This window comes from Coccomyxa subellipsoidea, assembly GCF_000258705.1.
Source record: "Coccomyxa subellipsoidea C-169, whole genome shotgun sequence".
Lineage (NCBI taxonomy): Eukaryota > Viridiplantae > Chlorophyta > Trebouxiophyceae > Coccomyxaceae > Coccomyxa > Coccomyxa subellipsoidea.
In genome coordinates, this window is record NW_005178042.1 from 1,777,649 (window position 1) to 1,798,459 (window position 20,811).

The following is a 20,811-nucleotide window of genomic DNA, read 5'->3' on the forward strand; positions in this document are numbered from 1 at the left end:
TGTTTCTGGGGCGTTCTGCGATTGGCGGGCCGGGAGGGGGCGCTGTCGTCGCCAAACAGCGAGGCCGCCAGCCGCGCCTTGTCCTTGGAAATCTCCACCGGCTCGGGGTCCTGCGCCCGCGCCGCCCTCACCGACGCCGCTCCTGCAACACCTTTTATCCCTTGTCAGCATCTCGGCAATAGCACATCAGTGGCCTCTCGAGACGAACACTCCTCGCCCAGTCAAAGCAAATACACAGCTGAAATCGTCTGAATCAGGAGGCAAATCAGAAGGCACTCCCTCCAGAGGCATGATGAGAAGACGTCATCCCAGCATAACATAATAATAGCCAGGAACAACGGCCAAACATCTTTGTTGATGATTCTTGAGACCTTGTGAAAGGTCTCTGAATAACTCACCAGTAGTGGAGGTGGGGGCGGCAGTGGCGGCGACTGAGGCCGGCTGCGGCTGGGGCGCGAATTGGGCTGGGCCCCACTTGCGTGCGCCGGAGCTGCGGAGCGCCAGCTGCGGCTCCGAGGACACAGCCGCGGCGGCTGACGAGGCCGGTGCAGCGCTGCCGCTGTCCAGCAGCAGGCCGCCATCTTGTGGCCCTGGAATGATATATTTGTATTTCAGGACGGATCATGGGACATCACTCCTGTCTATGCATATACTTTGCAGTGGACACGCATGATGATATAATAGAGTATGAAAAGGGATTTCCAGAAGATGGATCTCTTTAAAGAAGCTCGCAGCCAATGGCGATCATGACTTTGGCAGAAGAACATAAGCAGGCCAGATCAGCATGATGAAGAGCTCGATTGCTGGAGATGGTCGCTAGGGCGAGTAAAAAGGTGTTGGCGCACCTCGGAGAGGGCTGTGCTCTCTGCTCTGCGTGGCTGCCTGGCTGGGAGGGGCCGCCTTCTCATAGGCCGTGAAGCGCAGAGCATGGGTGTGTTCCGCCACCTGCACCCACAGAAATCACCTTGACAAATTTTTCCCCTACTGCATAACGTCCAGAAGTTGATGTGAAAGCAATTTTTATGCACGAATAGGCTGAACCGCAGGCACATGGAGGCATATCCACACTTATTTGGCAGCAATTTCAATGCAGGAACGGGCTCTGCACGCGCATGCAGCCACAGGAAAGTAGAAAAAAGAAAAACGAAACAGGCGTCATCCTAAAAAAGGATCTCACGAGAATTCTGAATTGAACGTCCAGTACACGCCGGCCGTAACCTCAACGGTCCTAAGGTAGCTTCCTTGTCAGGCAGATTCTGACCTGCATGAATGGCGTCACGACTGCCCAGCTGTCCCCAACATGGGCTCAGTGAATTTGAAATCTCCATGCAGATGCGGAGTTCCCAACAAGAGGGTAAGATGCAGGGCTCACCTCATCGTGGTGGGAGGGCCGCACGACGCCCATGGCAAAGCGTTCCTGCTCGGAGATGTAGGGAGCAGCGCCGTTGGCCAGCGCAGCCGCCACGAAGCCGTCCAGGAAGGGCAGCGACGGGTCCACGTCCACGTCCTCGCACGATGCATCTGCTGGCAGCGCGCCCTGCCTGGTCGACGCCGGGCCCCTGTTGTTGTTGCAAACATAGTATGTCACCCAGTGCAACTTCTCCATAATTTCTGCAATGGCTTGACCCATTGTCCTGACCCAAGTCATTCAATTTCTACATGCAGTGAGTTGTGCAGTGCACATCACAACAGAAGTGCTGGCCAAAGAAACATTCTCTTGTGCATAGCTCAGTATGATTTCTGAATCATAATGCCATGCTCTTGCATTTAGTTGCCTCCACCAGACACATAGACAGCTATATTGCCCCCTTCACAACGAGAAAATGGTAGGTGCGGGAATGCCCAGCAGGCCGATTACCAGTGCTTGTTATATTTTCCAGATTTCAGGCACATTTCAATTCCATGGAGATGCGGACATTGTGCAAAGAAGAGAGGCCGCACTCGAGGAGCGCCTGGGTCTGCAAAGCGCGCAGCTGCAGGTCAACGTTGTGGGAGGAGGCGGCGTCGTGCAGCAGCTGCGTGGCCGGGGGCGCCAGCGGGAGGCCGCCCTGCGCGTGGAGCTTGGCAAGCGCGGCCAGCAGGTAGCCGCGCACCTCCTCCGGAAGAGCTGTTCCCTCCGCCAGGTCCACCAGCCGCTCCACCACCGCTGCCGGTCCACCCGGCGCCAGTCCCCCGTACTCCCCCAGCACCCAGCAGATCACCTGCGCGGCGCCATGCGCACGATGTCATCAGCCACCTAATATTAGTAATTTATTTGAAGCCATCTCTGCCCCTCACGAAAAATGGAGCCTGCTGGGGGCCCCATGCCTGCCTGTTTGGATGGGCTGCAGTACAGGAAGGCATGCTGATCCTGAGATAGCGGATAAAGCTGATGAGCAATTTGCACTTGCGAAGACTCAGGCAGTTTTGGTGCACCCGAGAGCCTGGCTGAATCAGAAGCACTCTGGACGCGGGAGTGCTAGTCAAAGAAGCTCTGGTACGGTCCCATGACACCCAAGATGGGGATTCATCATACCTTGAGCAGGATGTTCGGCAGCTTTGGCTTGCTGAGCAGCTGCATGTAGGCGGCGGCCGCCTGCGCCCGCAGCTCGGCATCTGCCGCCTCGTCACCCTCGCCGGCGCCCTCCGCTATCAGCCGCATCAGCCCATGCGCCAACGACGGCGCCACCACATCGCCGCCCAACTCAAACACCTGCAATGTACCCATCAATCATTTTCCAGAGGTATCAACATTTTGTCGTGATTTTTCAAATCCATGAGGGTACGGTGCCCACGGTTGGTTGGGTCTATTAGCTTGGATCTGGAGAGTCCAACCAGGGGTAGGATTGTGGCAGCCTTTAATTGCAGCTTGTCTGCAGGACACACCTTGCCTCTTGGCAGGAAAGGCGTGTAGTAATAATAATAACGTAGGGTACACAGTGCGTTTGCCAGGTCTCAGGTGGTTTGCAGGAACGTGTCTGTCACAGCCTTCTAAAGACTCCATTCCAACATGACACATGATGCTGCCACATGGGTGGTATGATGCATGCACCTGTTGCATCAAGTCAAGTCACTGCAACACGTGGTGGGATGAAAAGAGCAGACCTTGTTCATGGTGTCGATGAACCACTGGGTGTCTGGAGCAAAACGCTCGGCCAGCTCCCCGATGCGCTTTGCCACCTCAGCCTTCTGCCCCTCGTCGGTTGTCGTGCGCAAGTAATCCAGAAGCTTCTCGGCAATCACCTGCGCGCAGTCCCATAAATGATTATAAAAGGCTGCCAGGTGTTCTCAGATCATGGATGACATGCATGTGCACAGGGTGCACAAGATATTACCTAAGTACCCCCTGTTGTGCACATTGGACAGGTGATTTCCTTATGCCGGTGTTGTACTATGATGCAGTTCTTCTGGCAGGATGATCTCGTTGGGGTTGCCAACAACATTTTGAAGTTTTAAGTGTCATGCTGGGCGCTGGCTTTTATAATGACAGTCAGGCATCGGATCAGCCCTGCCTTGGCGTGGAAGTGAGTAGTCACTGACTGACTGCTGATACAGTTTTCAGGCTGGCAAATGTCAGCAGAAAGCATGCAGGGGTGCAGTCACCTCCACGTTGCCGGGCTTGGTCATCTTGTAGAGCAGCTCGAGGGTCTTCTTCTTGAGGGTGTCATCGGGGTCTTCTAGGCAGTCGATAACAGCCAGTTGGTGTTCCACAGCGTACTTGGCATTTATGCGCACTATGCGCGCCAGGGAGTCAATGCCCACATATCTCAGGTTGTGGCTGGTGGATTTGAGGAAGCCGGACACCATCTCCGCAGCTGCACGCCGGTCATTTACTTATGGCATGCAAGTCATGTGTTGAGAGAACATGAATAGCAACTGTTTTTCAAACACGCAGACGGCAGATGAAGCATCCTATGAGATTTTGTGGCAGCAAGGTGATGTCTAATGTGAGATGAGTAGATGGCATGCGACAGATTGCATGCATCCAGAATAGGGGATTGTGAAGTGTCTCGCCTGCCAAGAAACCTGTCATGTCAGGTCCCAGTAGCTATTGAACTCACGGTTTCCATACAATGTCGGGTGGGAAATCGCACCAGCTTGCAGCAGGGCTGGATTGGGGTAGATGGCTGTGATGGTGCGCACGCACTCGGCCACTATGGCGTTGCCGATTGTGTGGCCGGTGTTTGCTCTGCGCAGAATGTCGCCGAGAATGGCGTACATGTTGTCACTGGCAGTCTTGTCTCCCGCTCCCAGATAGGACAGGATTTTGAGCAGCTTTATCTGCAGCATGCAAGCATTGGCTACTAAATAACTTCATATTTTTCAGTTAGAAATTGCACGCTTTCCTTTCTGCATTTGAAATGCAAGTTCAGAGCTGTGGCACCTGAAGAAATGGAGCTGGCGTCCTGTGGTAGTCATAGGACTTTGGAAGCCTGTGCTCTGCCACCTGCAGACAATTCTTTTCAGTGGGAGGAGTTGCAACATCTTTGCGGTATGCACGAGCACCGCTGTACCGAAGAAATGCAAAACAAGTGGCAGACACTGTCAGGGATCATCACCTGTTTCAGTATGCTGATGAAGCTGGGGATGAGATTCTTGTAAGGCTTGGGATCCAGTGCAACAACTTCAAGCAGGGCGCAAAGAGCAGCGCTCATGACAGAAGGGTCCTGAAGCATTGAGACACATTGACTTGATATAACACCAGGCAGGCGGGTGACATTTAAGCTCATCACATAAGCGGGCTCTCCATCACTCGGGTCTGGCTCACATCAATGGCCTGCTTATGAAAAGCAGCACAACAGCGTATGACGCACCTTGTCGCAGAGGGCCTGTCTGTAGTACTTGTCAAGGTCAGCACCAGCCAGCGGCCCTTCATGGTGCGGATCCAACTGCTGAAAGCGATGCAATGCCATCACAGCTTTCTTCCTCACAAGGTCTTTGGGGTGGTTCGTCAGCCCAGTCACAGCTGGCAGCACTGCATTGATGAGGTCTGGGCCGATAAGCTTCCCAGCTGCAGCCAGCGCTGTGCAGACTGCCAACACCCACAGCACACCACTGTCATGCAAAGGAGATTAAATTGAGGTTTATAGAAGGGGAGAAAATTCCCCTGAACAGCTTGACCGCTGGGATTGATTGGGAGATGAAAAGCCTTTGCTCACCTACAAGGTAGTTGTCAGACTTGAGGTCCTGAGTCAGTGTGTTGACCACCAGAATGATCAGGTCACTCCTGAAATCGAGGAAAAGTCCGGAAGCAAGATAGGCAACCTGCACATCAAATTGCACGCATGAGAAGTATTATGAAAGGAGTGGACACATGCCCAATCAGACCTTTCAAGAACAATACATGGGTGCCCGACAGGGTGCTTTGGACAGATGTTATTAGAAATTTACCTTCTTTGTGAGAAGATTGGTATCGCTGCACGCTTGAAGAGCCTTGACATGACCCCAGGAAGCATCGTGTCCCAGCATTTCAACATAGGTGAGTCTGACCAGGACTTCCTTGAGAGAACGCTTATCGATCTTTGCATCTTTCAGCCTAGGCTTCAGCAAATCTACTTCACGAGCTATTATGGCATCCTCCTCTGCCTTTGACTTGCACTCTCCAATTGATCGAATAAGCAGATCGAACTCTCTACTCCACGTTGGGCCAGTCTTTTTGGCCAAGTTACCGAGATTGTTCATGTCCGTTTGATCAACCTGTCTCAGCACTATACGTATCCTAAGAGCGCATCAGCTAATGCAGCTCTGACCGATTCAACCGTATGAACGGTACCTTGTCAGATGACTCACGTACTCAGCATCGCTGTATCCTTTATGAAGGACAAAACACTGTGTCCCTCTGCACAATGTTGTGTAATATTGCTCTAAATGAAGGCCCCAAAAGCTTGCATGGCAAATTGCCTTCAGGGGCAAGAAACGCCTGCAGACAGATGCCATTGGCATGCCTTCCTCTTCCGCAATCCTCATCTCCAATGTAATTCATTCAAACTTTCCATAAAACTTGAGACTATCGTGCACCTACAATTAGTACTGTTGCAATGGAAGCACTTCATCAGCAAAGGCCATTCACTGGCCGCTTATGTCACGCAGATCATAGGCTGAAACGTCTGCAGATCAACGCCACTAGGCCTCGCATCTCTGCTGTAGACACCCTTACAGACGAGAGTTTATCTTCAGGTGAGGGAGGTGACTGATTACCGGAATCTGACTGTATCTTTCTCATCCATAAATTTGCAAGAAGTCATTTTCAAGTTCGTTTCTGCAGGTTCGTTTGCAGAGATTCGTGGGCCAGCTGGAGCGTTCGTGGAAGGCCAAGAGTCAGAAGCTCGGCAGCAACTGTTTGGGAAGATAGCACCGGTGTATGACCAGGTGATAAGTGCTTCCACCTGTGCCTCGGTGACTGCTTTTTTCCCACTCAAGCGCTGGCAGCAAGTGATCACTGATCTGATCTGTGTCCTGCAGCTGAACAACATGCTGAGTTTGGGACAGCACAGAGTCTGGAAACGAATGGCCATTAAATGGAGTGGGGCCCAGCCCGGGCATGCCGCTGTGGACTTGTGCTGCGGCAGCGGGGATCTGGCATTCAACCTTGCCGAAGCAGTTGGCTCTTCAGGACAGGTGCTTACTACTCTTAGGCTGTCAAAATATCGAGCCCTGCTCTAGTGCCATGCATGTCCATGTCTCTCAGCTTTCAATTCATAAGTGAGCCATTTCTTGGTGCACAGAGGTTTTCAAAAGAGCTCACGAAGTCCTCAGCCAATTTGTTACTCTGGATGCATCCTGACTACACCATTACAAGGGCCTCCCACCAGCTGTATTCATGAAAGCCTTCTTCGCATGTGTGGCGCATCACAGGCATCTGTGCTCGAAGTCATGCAAAGCGCTTCTTCTCACCATGAGCAAACAGCGATGTGCACCATGTGAAGGTGACAGGACTCGACTTTGCAAAGGAGATGCTCCAGGACGCGGAGCAGCGACAAATGTCACTCCCAGTCACATCAAGGAGTCGGCAACCGCGTGTTAGGTAGGCCGGCGTCCCTATCTTACCTAGCCTCGATTGCACTTTATCCCTGCAGTGTCTTTGCTGCTTCCATACAAAAGATGGTTCAGTGTTCTGATGTGAGCCAACTAGGTCTTGAAATGCAGGTGGATACAAGGAGACGCGCAGAAGCTTCCATTCCCTGACAACTCCTTTGATGCAGCGACCATGGGCTACGGTCTGCGCAATGTGGCAAGCATACCTAAAGCTCTGGGAGAGCTGCAGCGCGTATTGAAATCTGGAGCAAAAGTTGCTGTGCTGGATTTCAACAACTCGACAAACCCTGCGGTTGATGCCTTCCAGGTCAGCATGCTTTCCCCTTTGCAGCAATCCTTTTCGTGCACATGGTGAGGCAGCTGCGCCTGAAAGGAACGCGCCATTGCTTTGCGGACTATATCTTGCAATATGATTTCTTGAACCTATCACAGCTTTGCTTAATCATTGCTGTCATGCAGGGGTGGGCATTGGAAAATGTTGTGGTGCCCATGGCGCGGTCGTATGGCTTGGGGGAAGAGTACGAGTATTTGCGGCCTTCCATCAAACGTTTTCCAACTGGCAGGGAACAAGTGAGGCTTGCAAAGGAGGCAGGATTTGGCAAAGCAGTGCATTACGAGATTGGTTTCAGTCTCATGGGTGTGTTGGTGGCAACAAAATGACAGGCATGCACCCATTGCCGAATGTTCACCTTTACCATTGTTTAAGGTTCCTTTGACTACTGTACATATGAAAGAGGCCGTTGAATGATTTTGGGCAAGTTATAATCATCATCCCAGAATACAGTACAATATGATGATCTGTTCTAATCTGGCCGTCATGGCAAAACTTTTGCACAACGGTTCAGCCTCAGGCATGACAGCAATCTTTTAACCGGAATGGGATTTCTCTCAACACAGGCATTCACTGAATGATGAGATTGGCCGAAATGCCATCAGTCAACGCTCATACAGCCCTCTACAAATCATGAATCATCTGCACTCAGCTGCCCAAGACATGTGGCCGCCAAATGGCAAGATCATTCAAGTCCATTTCAGGATGAACCCCTGCAACAACGACCATTTCCTGCGCAATCAACAAAGTTCTCAATACCTGACGAGGATTCATCAAAAATAAACATGACTTGAACACATTCAAACTTGCAAGCACAATTGCAGTGTAGGCTCACCAAGGAAGAGCTGCAGGGTGCACTGGCAGGCACAGTCACTGCGCTCTGAGCAAAGCGGGTCACAGGTTTTTTCAGCCCATTTGACCCTGGCCCATAATCCACTATCTCTGCTCGCAGTGTCACTGCAGCCCAGCACACAACAATACGTTAGACTAAAGTCTGCGGCATTGCAAGACAAATGCACCGTCAGCACAGCAATGAAGCACACATGGTCGCATGCAGCCTTCTTTGGCAGCTTGGTAAAGCATCCAGATCACTTGGACTTCATGCTTCGAGCACAGCGAGTCAGTACCTGGATCCAGCGATAGAACTAAGCCAGTGATGCCCTCGCCGCTGAAGCCGCCATAGAGAATCACTCGGGAGCTCTGCGGCGAGGCCATAGCAGCACTGTCAGCAGGCGGCGTCTGTGAGGATGTGGCTTCATTGGGGGATCCACCGGCGCTGCCATTGGCTGCATCTCTGTTCAGGGCGGTGTCCAGCGTCGAGCTGGCTGTGGCCTCTGCAGGGCAAGCAAGCCTCTGTCATACACCCAATCAAGCCATGCAAGACACGAGCCATGAAGAGTTCACAAGCATGATGTTTAGAGCATGCCTTTGTTTTGGCTGGACAAGTAAAATTTGGGACGCAGGGGTCAATGAATGGCATAGCACTCCACACATTGAAGTGAAGCTACACAACGCACCCAAATGAGGCAGGGAGGGCATTGTGAGTGGCATGATGACGGCTGAATGCGCGCAGAAGAAGTACTGGGTCGCAATGGAACTGGTCCACTTCATCTCATTCCCATCAAAGATGGAAACATCGCACAGCACCTGCACGCACATGCAGACAATAACACCACCCCTAATCCCAGGACGTCCTTAATGTCCAGAAGAGACCCAGTTTACTGATGTCATTCATCTTGCTAATCACATGGTGCGGATGAAAGCAAACATGTGCAGATCGGCACATGCACATCAGGAATGTAGAGTACAGAAAAGTCCCTGCAAGCACAGCCATGATGAGGCACACCTGCCCTGCAGCGCTGCGGCCGCCGCAGATGAGCATGCGGCTGTCAGTGAGCATGACACCAGAGTGCATCTCCCTCTGACAGGGCGCCTGCCCCTCTGCCATGGGCGTGACCCAAGTTCCGGTCTTTGTGTTGAAAAGCCACAGATCGCCCAGCGTGCCATGCATGCCCGCTCCCCCAAAGACCAACTGCATGCAGCAGATCAACACATTTCACCTCCCAGCTAATTTTAGTACCTCAGGTGCACTTGAGGCCTGGCACCTTTTCGGCAGAAAGAGACGCCGAGCTTCAGCCCCGGCAGATCCCCTGTAAAAAGTGGGCTTTCTGGCGTTTGTGAGAGTCCATTTCCGGGCATTCTCCTCCTAGGCAGATATGGCAAGCCTACTCGAGGCACTGCAGAATTGATTGCAGGCAGACATGTGTGGGGCGCACCAAGCAATGGTCTTGGAAAAGGCCTGTGCAGTGAGAATGCCTCGCAGGAGGCCGCCCACTTTCCACCTGCCTCCCAACACAGGTCGTGTCAAGCCACAGTAGAACACCAGCTCGTCGAAGATCACCTTGCATGCAGGTGGCATGCAATTGTTCAAGATACAACAAGACAATGAGAAGGCATCACCTCTACAAAGCTCCAGTCCCACGTCAACGTGTCAAGCATGAGGATATCATCGTAGCAGATCCCCGTCACTGGGTCCTGCAGAGGACAGGAATTTGAGCGTTAGAGTGTTACAGACCTGCGCTGCTCCAGGACCCGCACAAAAGACATGTTTTAACGGATGTCAAAACTACAAAGGGGACGCCGCTTTTATTGTACAATTTCACCTGTCCCCCGTACAGGTATACTTTTGTCCCAATGGCCGTCATTGTGGCTCCTGACCGCGGTTGAAGCTGGACCCTACAATCCAACAAAGTGAACACGGCCTTGGCGTGCGCGTGAAGGAGAAGACCGACACGGTAGACCTCTTTAGGATTACCAGGGATGTTACTGCGGCAAAGAAGGAATGGTTCCTCACCCGGAAGTTGAAGTGGAGTTGATAGGGGTCCACAAATAGTGGCCTCCAGCTGCATCAAGGAAATTAGCCTTAAGGATTTATGTTGCAGAAGAAAGTTGCGTCAGGATACACTTATTTGTCTTCCAAATCATGTCAGGTGCAAGAGTAGAGGAGGCTCACCAGTTTCCAGCATCCACAAGTCTGTGTAGGGTGTTGCCTGGCGATCCGTGCCACCGTATAGAAGGACCCTGGTTCCAACAGAAACGGCTGCATGGCCGCCACGAGGGGCTGGGGTGGGCCCTGCAGCGTGTACCTGCACAGACTTCGCCAAGTTTATACAAGGCATGCCAACAGAAGTATTGTACCTCGGACTGTAAACTTGGCTCACACACCCAACGGCGACTTGCAAAGGCATAATGATATTTAACTTGGAGACTATAGGTGGCTGTGATCGTGGATTTCACGTCTATTACATATGGCTATGCATCCCAGGGAAGAGAAATAGAAAAGTGCACCTGGGGCATGAACCAGGACCCGTCCATCAGATCCTTGCTACAGAATCAATGACTCAGTGAACGTTCGAAAGACTGGAAAGCATGAGTTTCCATTTACTTCTCCTGTTGCAAGCAAGGACGGCTCCACAGTCCAAGGATGCCTATTTCAGTGTGACCCTGCTTAGGTTTAGAAGCTGCGGGGGTTTAACCCGTTAGGCACCTGCTCCCATTCATTCAGACAATAAGAATCCATATGTTGATCCAAGTAGCGTTCTAATCTCATAGTATATATAGGCGCGCTTTACGGGTGCATTTCGGAAAGGGACGCATCAGCTGTAGGTTGCAAGTGCCTACCTTCGACCTTGCAGAGCTCATTTGCAAGTTTCCCTCATCAAGTAGAGGCCAGGTATTGCGTGAAATTAGCATGTCTATATAGTTTCCGGCAGTCTCGAACTATTATGCGACGCGCCCTGAACATGTGAATTCGAGTCTTAACATCTGCACCAATAGGATGGCCGGTGCTGATGATGCACCAGCGATCAAGCTGTACAGTAGTAAGAAGGAACAGGAAATGTACGAGAACTTTGCTGGTGGGTGACATGCTGTGCGCTGCGAGATAAGCAATTTGTTGGCTCAACAGTGTTGCCTGTAGCTGCATACTCTGAGTCAGGTTGGTACTAAACGCATGTTTGTCCAGACCTCTTCGCAATTGTGAAGACCACTGAGAAGCTGGAGAGGGCATATGTGCGGGATGCAATCAGCGCAAAGGACTATGAACCCCTCTGTGCAAAACTCATAGCCCAGTTCAGGACGCTGTGGGAAACACTGAAGGATACAGTAAGTTGCTTCCTGCATCTCAAGTAGCCTTATAGAACTATTCTTGCATCTTTCTCGTGCTACTGCTGCATTAACACCATATTTAATATGCCCTTAAATCATAGCACTAACTTTTGCACACTGACTTTGTGGACTCCCTCTTGCAGGTACCTGATGTTGAGAAATTCATGGCAGACTATAACATGCAGTGTCCAATGGCTGCCAAGAGGCTCATATACTCTGGCATGCCAGCTACTGTTGAGCATGGGAAGCCCAGGTGCCCCTCTCACCCTTCATGTCATGCTGACTTCTGGTTCTGTGCCTTTTTGTTTCGCTGCAGGGTGGGGGCTTTATTCCTGTGTGCTTGCTGCAGTGTACAATCAAACTCAGCAGTGGCGGTGGCTGAGACAGTGCAGCATTTCATCACAGCCATGGATTCCCTGAAACTCAACATGGTTGCTGTTGATCAGGTATGCGCCTGATCTCCGTTTTACAAGAGCATGTGCCATTGTCACACCAACGCCCACGATTGATTGTTTTTCTGTGCAAGATTTTTATCGTTACCAGTATGTGCAAGTGCAACTCGTTCCAATTTATAATGAGCTGAACTGATTTACTTTGTGCTGCGTGATGCAGCTGTACCCTGTGCTCAATGATCTGATGCAGAGCATGAACAAGGTGCGCCCCTTGTCACCCTTCATACTCACCTTCATGAGCAAATGTCTTGTCAGGTCAGAAATGGATTGTTTCTGCCCAGCAGAAAGTTCCAGATAGCGCTGAACGCAATGCATTGGTGTGCAGGTGGTGCAGTTGCCAGGAGACTTTGCTGGGAAGGTGAAGGTGAAGGCCTGGATCACAAAACTGCACAACATGCCAGCCAGCAAGGAACTGGAGGAGGCTGATGTGCGGCAGCTGCTGTTTGAGCTCGAGTCTTCATACAACGACTTCATGGCTTTCCTGAATATTGGGGGCCGATCCTGATCAGTCTGAAGCCCTGCTGTACAATAGTGTACTCATGTCAGGAGCTGATCACCTTTGCATTGTGCTCAGTGAGGTTGCTAGTGCTTTCAGCATTCCATGTCTTCCATTGAGGCAGAATTGTTACAATTCTAATAGGAATACAGTTTTTAGCTTAGCCTAACGCTCTGCTGAGCCCAGCCTAAATGACCTTGGAGGCTAATAATGATGTCACGGTTCATTGGTTCAAAATCATGCGGACTCTTTTGCCAAATTTGACATGTTGTGCATGCTCTACCATATGGCATGCCCATGAATGACTGGTGGCGTCCTGGGCAGGCGCTTTTGGATTACATCTAGGTTTGATTGCCTAGTGGAAGTGTGGCAGGATTGCTGTGACCCTGCAGAATAACGTCATGGACATGCAGTGACTCGCTCGGAGTGACTTTTTGCATATGCATTTGGCCAAAGAAAGTCGCCAAGGATGTAACACGAAAGCGTTGCACTTTGAACAGGGGAGGAAAGTACAGCTGTAGCTAAGAAAGAATATATGACAAATGATATCTTCATTGAGGAGAAGGAAATTTCTCTGAGTTCCACTGTGGTGTGCAATCCTACGGTTAAGGGTTTTTAGGGAAGCTTCCTAGAGATGTTCAAACCCTGGAGAAAGCAGCCGGGTCCCATCTCTGCATGGCGTTTTTTCCTCTCTCTTGCAAACTCGAACTTGTCAATATAGTGCACTCTTTAAATCTGGCTCTCAATACACCGGTAATCTACTACGGGCCAGACCAGACGAACAGAGGACGATGGCTATCCCGAGAAGGATCGAGAGGAACGGGTGAGTGTTGTAATACAGAACGAATTCGAATCTCCGAAGGGACATCTTTCTGATGAAAGACACGTACTCACTGTGTCGATGTGCACACAGATTCGCATTCTTCAAGGCGCGAACGGTTCCAATACTGATACAAGTCAAGCTGCACACACATAGCTGAGGTACAATCCATGCATGGGCAGTCACTCAGGGGATCCATTTGTTCATCTGATTTTCTTGTTCGGCAGTAAAGCCCTGAATGCTCCATCTGCTCATTACCCTCGAGGGCTGCGGCTTTGAGGTCAATCTAACTTCAGTCAAATTCAATACACTAAGGAAGTCATCATCCATCTTGTCAACGTGACTTGAGTATATGTTGCTTACTCAGGTCGTCTTGTGCCGTTGCTCACTGTTGGCCGAGAATAAAGCTTAGCATCGTGGAAAAGTGCAGCCTTAAAGAATGACGAGTTTTCGTGGAGTCGCTGCTGCATCAGACATTCGATTCTCAGAGTACGCTTCTGAGAACAAGGTTTTTGAGCCCCATTGTGTGGTGTGCCCACCGTCTAACCAGTGGACGTTTAACTGATCTGGTGGGTGATTGCAGCAAGGAGAAGAAGCTCCTGAGGACCCTGAAATTCCCAAAGGAATTCGAGTTGAAGGTTGAATTCAAGAAAATCAATTGGGAAGTGATGAAGGCCTGGATCGCCAAGAGGGTGACCGAGTTGCTGGGGCTTGAGGATGAGGTCGTTATAGGCTACATCTATGAACAATTCGAGAGTGGAGAGGTGAGAGATTAACCCATGGTCAAATGTGATCATGTGCAAGTTCACCTTTTGTGATACACTGCCATTGTTTAATTTCACATTGCTGTTCTAAGTCTTCGGGGTGATGAGTGCAGGCGGTAGACCCCAGGATCCTGCAGATCAACTTGACTGGATTCCTGGAAAAGAACACAAGCCTGTTTGTGAAGGTGAGCCAGACTTGCAGCGACAATGCTTGAAGATCTGTCTTCCCGGTCCTTTGAGTTGCACTGCCATAATTCGTGCCACAGATGATTGCCTTACTTGCTAAGCACGTTGCATATTTCTAACGAGCTGCGTGGTGGCTGAGATAGGTTTCAAACTGCTTGCCAGGAGCTGTGGGTGCTTCTGAACAGCGCAAACCAGAACCAAAGCGGCATCCCCCAGCAGATTCTGGATGAGAAGGCGGAGGAGCTCAGGAAGAAGAAGGAAGTGCAGGACGCCATAAATGTGCGCTTCCAATCTCATCAGCATCTCCCTTTGATGCCTGCATGATGCATTGATTTCTAGGGCTCTGCAGAAATACTACAAATACAGTAGGAAACTCTCTATTGCTATCACTGTGTTCCCTCTGGCTCTGTTTCTTGGCATGTGGTAATCCGTCACAGAAGGCAACCATAGGCCCGGGCTCATGAAGTGCAGAAGCTTGATCAGGCTGCCACAGCTATGTTTTCTGTAATGGCATGCGCGGTGGTGGAATGCATGTGCAAGGGCGCCCTGAGTAAAGAGTCAGGGATGCAGGCGCAAGGGCATGTGTAGACATGGCATTTTGCGCGCTGTAGGAGAAGCTGGAGAAGGATAAGGAGAAGCGACGAGCGGAGGCGCGCGATGCGGAGAAGAGGGAGCGGACCGAGCGAGACAAGCGGAGACGCGAGCGCGAGGACAGGGAGCGTAAGGAGAGGAACATCCGCATCGATCGCGAACGCAAGGAGCGCGCCGACCAAGACGCCGCCCACAAGCGCCGCATGGAGTGAGTGCCCTGAAGCTTTGACTTCCCCGTTAAGCTTTTGCAAGGAGAGTTGAGGAAAATTTGCTTTGTCTTGCTGTATCACTTCTATAAGATCCTTAATGCATGTGGGTGCGCCAGCGTGTTGAGGTTTGTACCGACAACCCTGCTTGCCAGCACGTCAAGACTTGCGTGAAGAGCGACCGTCCTGGCCAGGCTTGTGCATTCCAGTGTCAAATGAAGCTCTGGTTGCCCTGCAGGTAGTAAAAAGTCTCCTTATGGGCGTGATCACAAAGGCCAGTTGGTTGTCTGAACGCACCTCTACCTGGGACCTCCATATATGAGGCCAAGTCATTTTGTGAAGATGGGCATCCCAGCATGCTGAGAATTTTGCAATCGGCATCTAGGCTTTCCAGGCTTACAGGCTTGTAGAGACTATGTGGGACAAATTCTGGCACCATCACATGGTCAGCTTTTAGAGGGGTCTGATGTTGGTTGCAGGGAGCGTGAGAAGGAGAGGGAGCGGCTGAGAGACAGAGACAGGCAGCGGGACAGGGATCGCTTGGACAGGGATAGAGTTCGGGGCAGAGAGAGGGATCATGACAGGCGTGGCAGGGTGGGTTCCCTTGAGAGCACATACCAATTCTACTGGCCATTCCTGGCATGGTCGACTTACTACTGTGCATGCAATCCTGCCCCCCGTGTGGGAGGTGAAGAAGAAAGTTGTGTGAGTAGGACCGGTCATCGCCGCCCAAACGCAGCCGGCATGGGGACACGGAGCAGCGGGAGCAGCGGCCGCAGCGGCCGCAGCGGAGCGTGTCGAGATCTCCGGCTGTGGAGGACGCGCTTCTGGACGCCAGAACCGGAGATGTGAGGCCCACCTTTATAATGCTGTGATGCTGTCTTGCTCGGCTACACAGCGCCGGCTTGCCTCTTGGACATGAGTGCCATTGACTAGGCAAGTTTGGGGACAGCTCTCAGAAAGTATGGCACTCAAGCGCTCAGGCAGCTATGCCCTAGAAGGCAGATGAGTGGTGAGGGATGTCAAGGCAGTGCCCGGAGAATACTATAGTCAGATGCTGATGTAGTGATGCCTTGCAGGGCGTGAAGGCAGCGGAGAGGGCAGAGGGTGGGGAGGCTGCTGTGCAGCCGCAGCAGATTGAGGCAGGCGACATGAGCATGGAAGGACAGGGGTTGGCAGGCAGGGATGGCGAGGCTCCAAATGGGGCTCTGGAGGGAGAGAGGAAAAAGGCAAAGAAGGAGAAGAAGGGAAAGAAGGAGAAAAAAGAGAAGAAAGAGAAAAAGGAGAAGAAGGAAAAGAAGGAGAAGAAGGAGAAGAGAGAGCGGGTCAGGGAGGGCAGCGGCGATGGAGCCCTGTCAGAAGAGGAGGAGAAAAAGGCTTTTGAGGAAGACCTGCGGCAGAAGGCTCTGGAACACAGGGCCATGGCATAGATCTAGATGTGCCAGGTCTGGATGCCATAGCGTGCACAAACAGCTGTGGAGCCATCTGATTCAGGAGGAAATAATTGGTAATACCAAGCACATCCTTGGAATTTTTTTGCAAGGCATGGAAATTGTGGATTGGATGAGTAATAAGTGTTGCTGTCTGTGATCCAAGTGTTGTCCCGATTCCATTGTGATTGTCTTCTGACAAGCGCCCACAGTAATCTTGCAAATGTAAGCCGCATGCCTTGGCAGCATCAGGACCAGGCCGGCAGGGGGCAATCTTGCGTGAATAGAGCCGCTTGCGCGGCCGTCCAGGATTGTGGCTGCCGCATTGCGAAGCGGCAGAGTACGATCTGCGGGGTGGACTTTGCGTCCTTCTCTTCCGCAGCAGTCTTGCCAAAGCCCCAACTTTGGGTCCGAGCACCAATGGCATTGCGATGCGGCAGAGTACGATCTGCGGGGTGGACTTGGCCTCCTTCTCTTCCGCAGCAGTCTCGTCAAAGCCCCAACTTTGGGTCCGAGCACCAACGGTGAGTCTAACCTCTGGGCTGCTGCGGTGGAATAGTGTCCTTCACTGCCCACATGCGCCATCGCCTCTGCAAGATTTATCCCTTTTGCCTTGTGGTGCCCAGTGGAGTATATTGCCTGCCATTTGCATAGAGACGAATCAAGTACCTTATTGCTGCAACTTGCTGAGGTCCTGTGATTGACTTTCCATGAAGGAAGCGGGCTATTGGGAATGCAGGCATAGCAATGAGTGCTGGTGTCAGGCCTTTCATAATCACACCTGTGTTGGCAGGTCTTGCACTTCTTCCGTGAAGAAATCTCGTGAAGTATCACAGGTGGAACAGAAAGTCGCTTGTCATGCTGCTTCTTTGTTGCAACAAAGAATAAGCTCTTTCTTTGATTTCGGAACTTATGTTGTAAACCGCAGCGTGATATTGCTCTCTGTTCCTCTCTGAGACTGCTCGAAATAGATCAGCGTTCGAGGAGAAGGAATGTACGCCTAAATCTTGCTTACTCTGCAAGCTTCACGACTCACCTCAAATGCTCTTCGAGTACTTTATGCATGAGTAACCTGCAACAAATCCATGTCCCTGAATCCAAATCATACAGACCGCTGCACCGTGAGGGAGCGCCAAAGTCAAGACGCCATGGCAGACAGCACCTCCTTCGAGCTCTTGTCGAGCTCGATCAGTTGCGTAAACATGGATGTGAAAACACTGAAGGGGACGAGATGGGGAAAAATATGCACCTCAATAATCATCTATTGATGAAACCCCATCGGGGTACAACGTTGCAGTTTAAAGCACCTGTTCAGCAGATTTCTTGAAACGCTGGTTTACTGATCACGCACCTGTTAATCACAACGTTATAGTGATACCCGCATCGTCGCTGTCGAAATCCGTCCCGAATTTTCGAGCGGTTTGCTAGGGATGGCCCCTCAGCAGGAGCGGCCGCATCGCCGAATGTACCCAAAACCCGATCCGAAAAAAGTCTTAGTGTTTTTCATGGGGATCGAACCTGGAAGTGTGGCGTAGATATCGTTTCATCTACCCCTTGGCTGTCCCAGGTCGGAGCTTCTCAAGTTCCTCACTCGACCGTGTTTTGCATACAGACCAAAGCGTCTTCTCTCGGGTGATTTGTGCAACTGGAATAGAGAGCCAAATGATCGACCGAGTCTCATCAACAACAATTCAGATCAGCTTAAAGCTAGGGATGGAAAAGTAGCTCTGTCGCCGACATCTGGGCACTGTTAGTCATTCACAGTCAGCCCTTAGGAAGCTTCATCTCTGTGCCATATCATCCTTTGAGAAACAGTTGAAATCCAATTTTATCAGGCTATCACTTCAGCGGCGTAGCCTGGAAGACGTATCCGCCTCATTAAAGGCACAAGTCGACAGCAGCAAGACAATTACTGGACAAGAGACGACCGACTGACTTCTTTGCAGGTGTTTATAGCAAACCTCACTGGACCTGCCGTTCAAGACTGATCAGGATCATAGATCAATGTATTTGAAAAATGCAGAATACCGCAACATGGATCCACATTTAGAGGAATGAGTGCCCCTGCAGGAATTGCACTGGGCTTTGGAGGCAAAAGATCTCTTCTAGAAGCCACGTTATTGTATTGAGGACGACAGGAATTTCCGTGTCAAAAAGAACGAGCTCGTCATGAGGCGCACGAAGCAGCACGGCTGGGCTCTTCTCAATGGTGAGCATAAAATTCTGAACCTGCCAGACAAAGAGAAACCGGGCTGGTACAAACTGGGCATGTTCAAGCTGAACAAGAGTGTCAGAGTCCTGGATCAAGCGACCTGTCATGCTCAAGGATGTCTGTGCAACAAGAGCGGAATACCAATAAGAGGCAAAGGAGAAAAGAACAAGGCAAGGGGTAAAAACAAGCGGAACCGCATGGAAAGGGAATATGCTGGCCTGTGACTCACTCGAAGGCGGATTTCCAGGGCTGTGTGCAAGATTAATCTTGCCAAGGGTGGATGCATTTCGGCAAATGTGTAATGCTCTGGCCTTTAGTAACCAGATGTTGTGCTGCTCTGTGGTCCATCCTATATGCATAAACTTGGCTACATCACGACAAAGCTAAGGTAATGATGCCATGATCTGCAGAGGACTCCTTCAAAAGGACAAGAAAGTGTTCTAGAGATGCAAGGTGTACACATGTTGCGAGCGCTCCAAGTTGTCAAACATTATTTACAGATTATAATTTCTCGACATTAGGCTCCACTGGAGCTGATGCACGTGCTGTAATGATGTTCGAGCTCAACTAAACAGTTTAGCAGCGCTCAACTGCTTTCAGTGACGGCTGAGTTGAAACGTATACACAGCAGCACCTCGGTATGAACCCAAGCTTGAATCTACTTGTTCTCAACGCCTCTGGTACCAAAACATATTTATGCCAGGTCAACCCAGTCCTTTCAGCGTCCCACAATGTCAAGTGCTGGTAGAGATTCCTAATTCAACAACCTGGCCATGCTCCCAACTTGCAGATCAGATCCCCTTCTTGCCGCCCAAAGAAGCAAAGGCAGGGTCAAGCTGAGCAAGGCGCCGCTTCAGCTTGTCGTTCTCCGACAGCAGCCGGTCATACTCATTTCCTAGCCCCTGTGCACCATCATAAACTCACAAATGCCTTCGCACAGATTGCAAGTGACTTTCTAGTGCCTCCAGAACATGGACCGAGGACTGTGAGCTTCCAGGTCACTCACCTTTGTCTGGCTCTTCAAAGCCTCCACATTTGACTCTGCCGTTTTCCGTAATTTTACTGCCTGCTGTAACTGAGCCTGAAAACAAGGACAGCCAGGTGTGCGTACTGATCACATCTTTTCTGTTTTGTACCTGTCTGAACAAGTGCAGAATTGATGACGGTGTTATTTGCATGCTTGGTGTTCAACATACCTCCAACTCTTGCTTGCTTTTCTCAGAAGCTTGCAGGGATGCCTTCAGGGCTGCCAGCTCAGTGCTGCCCGTAGCTTTTGAGGATTTGCTGCCCCCATCTGCCTCAAGCCTTAGCCTTTCATACTCCGTGTGAAGGCCTTGCACCTGTCACCACAAGATGCCCAACAGTCCCTTGCCATTGTCAGGTACTCCACGTGATGCACAGACCCTAGATCAGGATGCATACCTGCTTCAGCAGGGCTCCTTGGCTCACGCGCATCTGCTCACGGTCACTCAGCACACTGGCTAGCTTCTGAAGGACAAACAGCAGCAGCAGATTTGCGCTGGTCAGCACAGCACTGAGCCATGCGCTCGTTTCCGAGTGCCTGCAGCGGCACATGGACAATTAAGGGATAAGCAGCATGATTCCACATGATCTGCGGTCTGCATGGATAATATCCTGCTGAAAGCACAAAGCACTTAAATCTCAAGAAGAATGAAGCACCTGCGGTGTAGGGCGTCAAGCTCCACCTCTCTCGATATATGGCTGTGCAATTCACCTATCTCGTACAATGAAGCAAGCAGAAAGACCAGAAGGACAACACTGACTGTGCCGATGATGGTCAGAGCAACTGGAGTTCTTGTCTTCTTGGACAGCGTGAGCACAGGGCGAGCGACTGGGAGTGGTGCAAGAAGTAGACAAGCAATAATGCCTTGCACCATTCCCAGAGCGATCAGCGGCAATAGTAGGACACCCAGCATGGTGTTATATTGATGGTAAGTTGCCTGATCGGCAAAGATGGCCTAATCTCTGGATTGATCTGAGATGAAAGTCTAGTGACTATAGATTGAAAGGCTGTGCTCTTGTCAGCCTATTTGATTCTTCAAGTGGTGACCGTCCCCTGATGCATCTGTTCAGGTGTAGAAATTAGCACCTTTGCTGTTCATGTACAAGTAACGATGCCTT

At 50.9% G+C, this 20,811-nt stretch overlaps 5 protein-coding genes across 5 annotated transcripts; 3 read left to right on the forward strand and 2 right to left on the reverse strand.

The window, feature by feature from the left end:
- Positions 1-1,306: 1,306 nt before the first annotated feature.
- On the reverse strand, positions 1,307-5,661 carry COCSUDRAFT_26685 (ARM repeat-containing protein; the record flags this gene model as incomplete). Its single annotated transcript, XM_005651850.1, has 11 exons — positions 1,307-1,559; positions 1,942-2,201; positions 2,516-2,692; positions 3,085-3,222; positions 3,583-3,794; positions 4,074-4,260; positions 4,364-4,426; positions 4,539-4,646; positions 4,794-5,011; positions 5,139-5,244; positions 5,371-5,661. 11 exons carry the CDS (start codon positions 5,659-5,661, stop codon positions 1,307-1,309), a joined length of 2,013 nt encoding a protein of 670 aa, XP_005651907.1.
- A 645-nt stretch (positions 5,662-6,306) lies between these two features.
- On the forward strand, positions 6,307-7,674 carry COCSUDRAFT_11335 (ubiquinone/menaquinone biosynthesis methyltransferase; the record flags this gene model as incomplete). Its single annotated transcript, XM_005651851.1, has 5 exons — positions 6,307-6,348; positions 6,442-6,597; positions 6,906-7,003; positions 7,126-7,321; positions 7,474-7,674. Coding segments are annotated over 5 exons (693 nt in total), but the record flags the coding sequence as incomplete, so codon positions are not given.
- A 319-nt stretch (positions 7,675-7,993) lies between these two features.
- Positions 7,994-10,050, reverse strand: COCSUDRAFT_11011 (galactose oxidase; the record flags this gene model as incomplete). The annotated part of the gene is made up of 8 exons (XM_005651852.1): positions 7,994-8,077; positions 8,181-8,302; positions 8,473-8,631; positions 8,854-8,992; positions 9,192-9,377; positions 9,622-9,687; positions 9,806-9,880; positions 10,009-10,050. The coding sequence occupies 8 exons, from the start codon at positions 10,048-10,050 to the stop codon at positions 7,994-7,996; spliced, it is 873 nt and encodes a 290-aa protein (XP_005651909.1).
- A 1,133-nt stretch (positions 10,051-11,183) lies between these two features.
- COCSUDRAFT_11238 (ESCRT-1 complex, Vps28 subunit) lies at positions 11,184-12,469 on the forward strand (the record flags this gene model as incomplete). Its single annotated transcript, XM_005651853.1, has 6 exons — positions 11,184-11,262; positions 11,370-11,509; positions 11,656-11,785; positions 11,879-11,958; positions 12,125-12,166; positions 12,290-12,469. The coding sequence occupies 6 exons, from the start codon at positions 11,184-11,186 to the stop codon at positions 12,467-12,469; spliced, it is 651 nt and encodes a 216-aa protein (XP_005651910.1).
- A 1,135-nt stretch (positions 12,470-13,604) lies between these two features.
- Positions 13,605-16,457, forward strand: COCSUDRAFT_64195 (hypothetical protein; the record flags this gene model as incomplete). Its single annotated transcript, XM_005651854.1, has 8 exons — positions 13,605-13,769; positions 13,864-14,044; positions 14,158-14,229; positions 14,393-14,509; positions 14,842-15,029; positions 15,507-15,621; positions 15,741-15,875; positions 16,107-16,457. The coding sequence occupies exons 1-8, from the start codon at positions 13,720-13,722 to the stop codon at positions 16,455-16,457; spliced, it is 1,209 nt and encodes a 402-aa protein (XP_005651911.1). The 5' UTR covers positions 13,605-13,719.
- Between the last annotated feature and the right edge of the window lie 4,354 nt (positions 16,458-20,811).